Source organism: Vicia villosa, linkage group LG3 (assembly GCF_029867415.1).
Source record: "Vicia villosa cultivar HV-30 ecotype Madison, WI linkage group LG3, Vvil1.0, whole genome shotgun sequence".
In the NCBI taxonomy this organism is placed as follows: domain Eukaryota; kingdom Viridiplantae; phylum Streptophyta; class Magnoliopsida; order Fabales; family Fabaceae; genus Vicia; species Vicia villosa.
In genome coordinates, this window is record NC_081182.1 from 53,604,865 (window position 1) to 53,616,100 (window position 11,236).

Here is an 11,236-nt window from a genome sequence, read left to right on the forward strand (position 1 = left end):
AAATAAAAGATGAAAAAAAACTAAAAAAAAAAAAAACGGCCTCTCTGCAAAAATGAGAGAATCTTTAAAAATATATGACATTCGAAAGTTATTGACGGAATAGAGATAAGATAAAGGAACTTAAAATTTTTTTTTTACATGAATTAAAAACAAAACTCCATAATAAGAGTTTTGTATATTTAAAGCTTAAATTTAAAATAATAAAATTCACTTTATGTGTTTGATTTTAAAATGTGACTTATTGATGACAAGTAACATACATAATGCTATTTTATGATGAAGTAGCCTAGGCCTAACATCAATTGCTTCATTTGTGTGATAGTTAATCTATACAGCATGCAGTATATAAAAATGCTTATTTCAATGGCAATAGGGTTGATCATTCTCTTGCTAATTTTGTCTAATAAATTAGAAAGAAAAAATATATATATAAAAGCTTATTTCTCCTCAAATACAGTAATATAATAATAAGTGAACAAAAAAATTACCATGCATTTATTCATACTAAAAGGACCAAAAAAGATATGTTAATCAAAAGATAGGTACGTATGAATTGACCAATGAGCATCAAGGGGTGGTGGCGCAGTTGGCTAGCGCGTAGGTCTCATAGCTTTCTGAGAGTAATCCTGAGGTCGAGAGTTCGAGCCTCTCTCACCCCAACATTCTTTTTTCTACATTTTTTATGTACAACCCACCAGACATAACAAATGGGATTCAAGTTCTTTTACGCATACTATATATACTGTTTACAAGCAATTATTTACTTCCAAAATGCTTAATTACATACTATACTGTTTACAAGCAATTATTTACTTCCAAAATAAATTGTCTTATTGCTTTTGCTTATGCACACTGTTCCACAATCAGGTTTTTAAAACAATATAAAACTTGTAATATTCGGTAGCCCAAATAACTCAGATAGTTATACGAAAAAAAATTTAATTTTTCTTTTTTTCGGAATACAAAATTGTTTACTTCATTAACAAATTTTTTGTAATTATATCTCAAAAAAAATTTGTGTAATTATTTTTTATTTTAAATATTTTATTAACAAAATTTTCATAAAGTTTATTATTATTGTTATTGTTATAATAAAATATAAATTATAGTATTTATTGTCTGCTAAATTTATAATTATGAGTGAACGATGATCCGCTCGCGTAGTAGCTATAAGGGGTAGTAGCTATAAGGGGTCGTGTATTTCCTCTTTTGAAATTTGTGTCTAATTTAATCTTGAAGATTTTGAAAATTTAAAAAGATGGGAGGAGATGAAGGGACTATCACAAAGCATAAAGTAAAAGCTAAGGACAAAAACAATTTAACCAATAAGAAGCCAACACTTGACATATAGAAGTCAATGTAGATTTCTCATCTTTTGGATTAACACAACCAATCAAGTACAATACCAAGTACCAAATGAAAATAAGCTCCAGATGAACATAACATCTCCATATGTATAACTTGCACAAAGTTTTGGAAATGCACTATAAGAACTTGAGACAAAAACTGGGCAGAGTAACAGTTGTATATAGAAGAATTTCTCAATCACAATGTCTTGAAATACATCTCAAGGACTTTACACAAAAGGAACTCAAATAACCCGCACACAAATAAAACAAACCAATGCCTTGGAGTAAACTCCAAGGACTTCTAGAATATCAACATAATACAACCAAGGTATCAAGGTCTTAGTCCAATAGTTCATTCTCCAAGTCTAGGGTAAAGTAACCAAAGTCCAAGTCCACATTAAGTTTTTCTATGGTTCAAGTTGATTATGAATGTTTTAAGAGCAAAATAAAAGTCTAAATGGACAAAAGAAAAAGGGAATAAGCATAAACATAAACATAATGATGAACGAGGGATAATAAAGTAAAGCATAGGGTAAAATAAACCAAAATAAAATAAGCATAAAAAATTTAAAAAAATTTAGAAGTTAGAAGTTAATTGTTAATGGTTAGAAGTTGATTCTCAAAGTTAATGATCAATAATGATTGAATAATGAACTTAGGTCAAAGTTAATGAAAACTCATCCGAGGATTCATAGAATCAAAGCCTCTACACAAAAAAGTATTCAAAGGTCTTGAATCAATTGTCAAATAATCAACCATCCTTGGGCTTACAAACATAGGTTTGGGCTACGAATGATCATTTTTCGATGCGGGACAAATTTAGCGCTATGTTAAGCAATCGCCAAGTAACTTATATAGAAGTCACCCTACAACGAGGCCGGTCAATAAAAATTTATGGGTTTAAAAACAAGTTAGAGGAATGATATAGAAGATCATTCTCCAAAAACATGCAATACATGTAAAGACATCCTTCAAGTTCCTTTAGTAGAGGATGTTATGGAGGATAGACTAGTTTGGAAGGAAGAACAACATGGTATGTATAGTGTCAGGTCGAGGTATCGTATTTGGAGGAAGGCGGAAAAGATATGTCGGGGTGACCGCTATGGGTAATTGGAATAGCCTATGGAAGATTTCGGCACCGGCTAGAGTTAAACATCTCCTTTGGAGGATTTGTAAGGATTGTCTACCGACGAGAGTGCGACTCCGTCAACATCATGTTCCATGCGCTCCTAATTGTCCGTCTTGTGATAACGGGTATGAAGATGATTGGCATGTCTTTTTTGGATGTTTAGAGGTAATCTCCTCCTGGCGGGCAGCAAGTTTGTATGATGTTATATTCCACCGTCTCCACTCTTTCCAAGATGCTAAATCTGTTATTTTTTATATTTGTTGCAAGGAAGATAGTAATCTTGCTGGTAGAGTAGCGGTAATGTTAGAGGGTTTGTGGAAGAATAGAAATGATTGGGTCTGGAATAATGAGAAAGAAGAAGCTACTAAACTGGGTTGGCTAGCCTTGCACAAGTGGCAAGATTGGTTTTCTGCTCAACATATTCGGCACTCCGAAGGTAATGAGGAGAATCTATTACAGTGGCAGCCGCCGTCGAGTGGTTCCTTTAAGTGTAATGTGGATGCAGGTTTTAACCGTCAGTTAGGTACAACAAACTGCGGGTGGTGCCTTCGTGACGATCATGGTGATTTTGTTATTGCTGGAACTGCATGGGATGGTGGTACTTTATCTATTATAGAAGCGGAGGCTTTAGCCCTCAAGGAAGCTATTCATGGTATTAGTACTCTTCACTTTGGCCATGTATTGTTCGAAAGTGATTTTCAGATGGTTGTTCAAGGTTTAAGATCAACCGCTAGTGGCCATTCAGAGTTTAATTGTATTATTTCTTCTATTAAGTTATTGTTACTAGATCTTCCCCACTTTGAGGTTAAGTTTGTAAAGCGTCAAGCGAATATGGTTGCTCACACTTTAGCTAAGGCGGCCAATTCCTGAACTCGACGCATGTTACTTGATGAAATTCCTCCTTGTATTTCCTCTTATTTGATTAATGAAAGAAGTTAAGCTTGCTTTTGTAAAAAAAAAAAAAAACAATAAAAAACAAGATTGGGGTTAAGATGAAGAGGGAGGGGAATGGATCAAAATAAAACCAAAGTTTCCAAATGAATTTTTTTTGTCTTTATGGGATTTTATCTTGATGATCCATCAGAAGAATGATAAAATTATAGTCTCTATACAATGGATACCTCAAGACTAACTCCCACAAATCAAAAAGAAAAGAGATGGAGGAAAAAAACAATTATAGAAATTAAAAGGGATTTTAAATGATCAATTAATAAGAAATTATTGATGAAATACTTAATGAGTATCTAAACACCAAATAAATTTCAAATAAGACCATAATAAAATCAGAAAAACTATATAAATTTTTTAGAAAAATGTTTGGTAATTTTTGGAAACTTAAAACTATTTTTAAACCAATTAAAATCAAGCAAACAAAGCAAAAATAACTAAAAATGGTAAAACCAAAAATAAAAATATGAAAAATATTCATCAGAAAGAGAAATTTAGCAAAAACTTTGATATTTTTTTGAATTAAAATGAAAGAGTTATGAATTTTTGAAGTTAAATGGAGTAAAAGAAAAAAATGAAAGAAAAAAAATAGAGAAAAAACAAGGAGCGTTGGATCTAGCTCATTTAAACATGCTGACAAATCAGATGGTCCAGACATGAGGGTGCATCATGGATCCAAGTCAAAACACGCGCATCAAGCATTAAAATGTTAAGCCAATAGAAACATTTCAAATGGCATATTTTCATTGGTAGAAGATGGACACGTAGGTATCATTGTGTTTGTCTCTCCTGGGCGATCTTAACCACATCTCGCGAAAAATTTATTCAAAGTGTAGCTCACTCATTTTGGAAAAAACCATAAGAAGATTCCAAAAGGGATTTGAAAACAGATGCATCAAACAAAGCCAAATCTTAACATTAACAATGTAGTGAGTTTCAATGAGTCAAGATCATCATATTAGACACAAATTTGAGTTGATTTGGTGGAGATTTCTACCTAAACGAAGTAGAGTAAATCTTCTTTAAAACTTGACTTGGTGAGCTTCAATGGAAGCACGATTTGGCCTGCAAATGATCTGGTTAGCTTCAATGAAGGTCAAGGAAGCTAACTGAATGGATAATTTGAGTGATTGGAGGGTGGGATAGCAAAAACGAAATACAAGCTTAAAATCTTAGCAGGGGTCAATTGACTATTAAAGTTTGAGGAAAATGAATGAGGAATGATCTATATTTATAGTGGAAGTGAATAGTGAGCTCATACGTACAAGAAGGATCGAGAATGAGTACATTCGTGTGAGCCCGATGCCATGTCAAGAGTGTGACTTCATGTGACCAAAACTCAACCAAAACCCGTGTTTCAATGTAGTAAACAACTTTTGGAAGGTTGATAATCATGTTTAGGAGGAAAAACGCGTGCTACATTGGCTTGTAACTTGAATTAGAGTGATAATGCAAACTAATCATGCGCCAAAATTCAGAGTTAAGGTACCATGTTCATGCCAAGGCCATTAGAAATTGGCTTGTGTGTTTCATGATTTTCTTTGAACCAAATACTCTCCTTGTCATGAAGAACACAATGCAAAAATAATGAGATCAATTGGGTACTTGAGGAGGAAGATATGATCATAAGGTTTTGAGGAAAAAACCTGAAATCTTGGGCTATGCCTTGCATCAAACAAGTCATGCCCAAGTTTTGTGCACAAAGGGATTGCAATTTTTGAATGCCTTAGAGCATGAATTTAATTTAGACCTTTGAATATGAAATGTTCTTCTATTCAAAATGAACATTTGGCGAAAATAACCGCCCATAAATTATAAAAAATGAGAAAGTTATGCACTTTTGAAGATAGGCATGCCATACTTGAAATTTCACTAAGTCCATGAGATGACCTATAATGTTTTCCTTTCTTCCATGGTCCTCCACTCAAAATTTGTTCTTGATCTTCAAAGATGGATTGAATTAGACACATTCAAGATTATTATTCTAAGAGAATGGGTTCAAAATGATAAAAATTGACCAAGTTATGAATCTTTGAAGTGGACACCTAATTCCTTGAACTTTCAAAGGAAGACCTATAATGTCTTCTCACTTTTGATGAATTTCTTCACAAAATTTCCTCTTGGACTGTGAATATAAGTTCCTGATGATGTCAAGGAGAATAATTTGCACAATGAAGCATTCAAAATGTTGAAAATTGAGGGAGTTATGCCCTTGTAATCATAGAATCAAGAACTTGTCAAATTAGGTCAAACTTCTTGAATCAACTTTGAATCTCTTAAACTTTTCTTGCATGATAAAGCATGAGGAGAGACATGAGACTTTGAAATGATGATTTATTGAAACATAATTTTTTATGAGAGTTATGGCTTGAGGAAACTTATTGAATATGGCATGGAAATAAACACAAGAACCTATGAAGCTTCTTGATGAACCAAGCCACATAATCTTGAGATGAATTTGCTCAAAGGAACTTGAGAGATGCTTAGAACATGGCATTTGATGATAAGAATACCTCTCTTGAAGTTTAAACCATTTAGCTTCCAAGAATGATCAATTGATTGAGGATCGATCCTCAAAACCCTAGCTTTTAGGAGATGTGTAGATGCACTTGATTCAATCACCTACAATGCACAAAGCTTTAAGAGAAAAAGACTTCATGGGTGGTTGGTGATTCCTCAAAGACAAGACGAGCACAAAGCTAAAGGTTGAATATCAAAATTGTGATCTTGATCAATGATTAGAATGCAAATGATTAAGGAATCTTAGGGTCAAAATTTGGGGTATGACACTTAGGACTATCTTTGTACCAACTATTTTATGGGAAATATTGTCAGTTTTACCGGTCAAGCTAGAACACAAGGCTTATTGGGAAGTGAAGTTTTAGATTTTTTTATGAGAAAGAAGTGAGGAAGAAGAGGTTTTTTTAAACGAGATGAGTTGGAATAGATAGGAATTAAAGCCAATGAGAATTTTGTGATTTATAAAGAGAGAACAGAAAGGTATCATGATAAGAACCAGGTGAAATGAGAACTTCAACCGAGACAGAAGGTTCTACTCTAAAATTCTAGGCTTAGCCTGTTTCCTAGTAAGTTGAAATCTAAGTTGCCTGGTTCTTTTATTATAACAAATTTATTTTCTAGTGGTGCTATATAAATACATGATCCTAGAGATGAACACACATTTATAGAGAATGGCCAAAGATTAAAACCATCTAGAGGTGAGATACCAGATGCAAAGGTGTCTCTGATACTCGCAGAACCTTAGGCGAGTAGTAGTCAAGCTAATAACGATAAAGCAACGCTTAATGAGAGGCAGCCCAAAATAAAAAATTATTTTAAATTTCATGCATATTTTAATTTCATGTTATTTGTGAGTGTTAATGTTTTTTTGTAGCATGTACACGGGTGAAGATGTATGAAAAAAATGAAAAAAATAATTAAGAAAAAAGAGAAAAGTAGGGAAAATTTATGAGTAAATAAGTGAATTAGCTACTAGAAAATTCTTGGACACGACGTTGACCATTATGGCCATAATCGAGTCCCATCACGGTGTGATACATTTATTCGCGATTGCGATCATAATGTTCTAAAAGTGACTATTGTGGAAAGGGCTGTTCGGGATCGCGGGCACAATGAAAGCGATTGCGAGCGCGATAGGCACCTCAAATACATATATAAATATGAAGAATAAGAATTTTTTTCCTCATCGTGCCTCCAAAGCAAAATCATTTATTTGTTCTATCCACTTCATATGCTCCGCCAACTCATGCTGGAAAGACATACCCAACTCAAAATTTGTCACACAAGCACAAGCATAAAGGTTCCTAAAGATGAAGAAATACAAGGTAGTTCAAGAAAGAGCTTTTAATCCTCACAATTTAGAGGGGTGGAAGAAACTACTTGCTATGTTAGAGGACAGGTGTTGGATCAAGCTTAACAACTTAATTCAAGAGACCAACACATCAATTGTCTTGAAGTTTTATGAAAATGCTTTCAATGTACGAGTTTGGAGCATGATACCTTACCATTGACAAAAAGACACAAGAAAAGAAAACAAAGAAATAGCAGAGTGGACAAAGAAAAGAGACAAATACTAAGAGGAATAATATTGGACGATCTTGCACTCACTCACCAGATACCTCGGCAAGTAAGGGTTGAGTCAAATAATTCCACTATTTACCATCTTTCTTGTATGAATATTTGTATGATTGTTTACCTTATAGGATTTTCTTTACTTCTGAATTGTTATTTGTTAATTTGTCCACCCACTTAGGCAAGTTGTTTGTTTTAACTTAGAACCTTTCTTAGGTGAACCCCAAAACAATTTTATTCGTTGTTAAATTCTTTGAGCCCGAGCCATTCTATTGCTAATTTAGCCACGAGTTAAGCCATTTGAAATGAAAGAGAAATATTCCTACCTTTTCCTTGGAGTTAGGTATATTGTATTTTTCTATGATTTTTCATTATACATGTAAAAAGCTAAGTTTGGGGTTGTTTTTGAAATAAGTAACAATTTAAGTGTGGGGTTGGGGTACTAGAATTTGAGAATAAAAAAATGAATAGAAGCTAGAAATATAGAGCTTTGGTAAAAAAGAGAGAAAAAGAAAGCCAAAATTCTATTATCCATAAGTAAAAATAAATAAAGAATATATAAGGATGGTGTGGAAATGGGAAGGTAGTAGGTACTTAACTTCAAGGATTGAGAATAGATCGAGTACATGGAAAATCAGAGAAAACTCTTTGAAGTATGATGAATCTAAGCAAAGAATAGATTAACTTTGATATCATCAATGTCTATCTGTGGTTTGGTAAGTATGAAGTTCATAAAAATATCGCAGTTATGAATGAGTTTCTTGAGGACAAACAATACAATAAGTTTGGGGTTATGATGATACTATTTCATCATATAATTTTTAGAAGAATTTTCGATTGATTCTAGTTCTTTGAGTTGATTTGAGTTAATTTGAAAAGAAACATTGAATAATTGGAGAAGGGGAATAAGGAAGAACAATTGTAAAACTTAAAAGAAAAAGCAAAGGAAAGCATCATTTTGTCACTAGAACTTTTGTGTGACCATCGTGGGAGAAAATGAATGTCACAACGTCGTGATATAAAGTAACGCGACCATGGTCCAAGTTTTTCCAGCGCATCGTGGGAGGGATTAAAGTGGTTGTGGTCGTGATTGGATAATTTTTGGATGCGTGTTTGGCTCTTTTAAAGGCAAAAAGACATATTTTCCAAAGGTGGAGAATTTTGGAGGTAGAAAGTGACAACAAGAAGATTCAGGAGCTAAGGAATTTGAGTTTTTAGCCATTAGAGGCCTAGCTATTCTTTGAGTTTCAAGTATTATTCTTCCAAATTCATCGTATTGACTTTTATTACTACGAGTAGATAATTTACTTTTGACTAGGTCTTAAGAAGTGAAACTTATATTTATATGTTGAACCATATAGCTTTTTTTATGTTATTTGCATAAGTTGATACTATATTTTCTATTCAATTGCTCTTTTATTTAATGCTATTTGTGTGTTGACAAATTAACAAGTTGATCTTAGGTTAGTAGGGATTATTGACCCTAAGTCTATCAACCTAATCTAAAGTAATTGTTCATATATATAACTGATTTAAGAATAAATGATTATTAGTTGTGGATAAGGAATTAATGAAGGTAAATTGCCTAATTTTGCTATCTAACTTGCCTAAGGGATTAGGGAGTTGTAGTTTAAATTAGTAAGTTATACACTAAAGAATTGGGTATAATAGAGGTGTTAATTCATCATAATTTTGTAAAATCAACTTTAGATGAATAAGTGCATTCATCACTAGTAAAATTAGTGGATTCAAACAAGAGTTGATCTTCTTCTCCATTTGATATTTTCCTAACATTTTAACAATTTTTAATATAACTCTCAAGAAAACCCTAGGTTTATTTTTCAATAGCACGTAATTTGTCCCGTTAAAATGACTCTATCCACGTGGATACGAACTTAAATTTTCATTACTTCAATACAATCAACACACTAGCTAAATTGTCATCATTAATACAAAGAAGTTAATTAGGTAAAATTTATTTTGTATTAGATGAACATTTGCAGGTCTACTCCGAAGCGTCATATGTTGTACACCTTTTTGGTTCAGTATCTCCTTGACTCCCATAATGTGCGTCAAGATATTTATGACATGCTTGAGGTTGAGGGTCGCAAAATCTTTGATTCATCTGCTATAAAATTGATGAAGTATAAAGACAATGAAGAATAATTTTATTTGAATGTCCTTGAATTTTTTTATGATGATAAGTTTGTAGATAAGTAGATAATGAAAATGCATGGTCCAAAAGGTTATGTTCCAAGGTTAAATTAGACACAAATTTCAAAAGAGGAAATACACAATCAACTGCGGAGCTAGAAATTTTAGGGAGTCTGAGCAAAAATTTTACACCCTGTTTTTACTAATTTTACACCATGTTTCTACTAATTTTGTCTAAAAATTTTGCCATTGATTTTATCCAAAAATTTCACACCCTGTTTTTAGTAATTTTGGCCTTAATTTTGTCTGAAAATAAAATCGACTATTAAGTCCGTTTAGAGGCCTATTTTTTTTTTTTTTAAATGAGGCATTTAAAATGTAACCAACTCAGCTACAATTATATATGAAACTAATGTGTCATTTACATTATTTTATAACTAAATAAAAAAATTTAAGATCTTTTTTTAATCCCAAACTTTTGAAGTCTAAAGCCCTAGCCTCAGTGGTTTAGCCCTTAGGCCAACCTTGCTTATAGCTACTACGCGAGCGGATCATCGTTCACTCATAATTATAAATTTAGCAAGACAATAAATACTATAATTTATATTTTATTATAACAATAACAATAATAATAAACTTTATGAAAATTTTGTAAATAAAATATTTAAAAGAAAAATTAATTACACAAATTTTTTTTGAGATATAATTACAAAAATTTTGTTAATGAAGTAAACAATTTTGTATTCCGAAAAAAAAGAAAAATTAAAATTTTTTCGTATAACTATCTGAGTTATTTGGGCTACCGAATATTACAAGTTTTATATTGTTTTAAAAACCTGATTGTGGAACAGTGTGCATAAGCAAAAGCAATAAGACAATTTATTTTGGAAGTAAATAATTGCTTGTAAACAGTATAGTATGTAATTAAGCATTTTGGAAGTAAATAATTGCTTGTAAACAGTATATATAGTATGCGTAAAAGAACTTGAATCCCATTTGTTATGTCTGGTGGGTTGTACATAAAAAATGTAGAAAAAAGAATGTTGGGGTGAGAGAGGCTCGAACTCTCGACCTCAGGATTACTCTCAGAAAGCTATGAGACCTACGCGCTAGCCAACTGCGCCACCACCCCTTGATGCTCATTGGTCAATTCATACGTACCTATCTTTTGATTAACATATCTTTTTTGGTCCTTTTAGTATGAATAAATGCATGGTAATTTTTTTGTTCACTTATTATTATATTACTGTATTTGAGGAGAAATAAGCTTTTATATATATATTTTTTCTTTCTAATTTATTAGACAAAATTAGCAAGAGAATGATCAACCCTATTGCCATTGAAATAAGCATTTTTATATACTGCATGCTGTATAGATTAACTATCACACAAATGAAGCAATTGATGTTAGGCCTAGGCTACTTCATCATAAAATAGCATTATGTATGTTACTTGTCATCAATAAGTCACATTTTAAAATCAAACACATAAAGTGAATTTTATTATTTTAAATTTAAGCTTTAAATATACAAAAATCTTATTATGGAGTTTTGTTTTTAATTCA

The 11,236-nt window shown here is 32.1% G+C and overlaps 1 protein-coding gene and 2 non-coding genes across 3 annotated transcripts; 2 read left to right on the plus strand and 1 right to left on the minus strand.

Annotated features, from left to right (window-relative positions):
* The first annotated feature begins 571 nt into the window (after nt 1–571).
* On the plus strand, nt 572–659 carry TRNAM-CAU (transfer RNA methionine (anticodon CAU)). The gene is given in 2 exon segments: nt 572–609; nt 624–659. It is a non-coding gene; the product is annotated as a tRNA-Met (tRNA).
* Nucleotides 660–2,451: 1,792 nt separating this feature from the next.
* On the plus strand, nt 2,452–9,684 carry LOC131658061 (uncharacterized). Its single transcript, XM_058927396.1, has 2 exons — nt 2,452–3,287; nt 9,522–9,684. The coding sequence occupies exons 1-2, from the start codon at nt 2,452–2,454 to the stop codon at nt 9,682–9,684; spliced, it is 999 nt and encodes a 332-aa protein (XP_058783379.1).
* Nucleotides 9,685–10,716: 1,032 nt separating this feature from the next.
* On the minus strand, nt 10,717–10,804 carry TRNAM-CAU (transfer RNA methionine (anticodon CAU)). The gene is given in 2 exon segments: nt 10,717–10,752; nt 10,767–10,804. It is a non-coding gene; the product is annotated as a tRNA-Met (tRNA).
* Between the last annotated feature and the right edge of the window lie 432 nt (nt 10,805–11,236).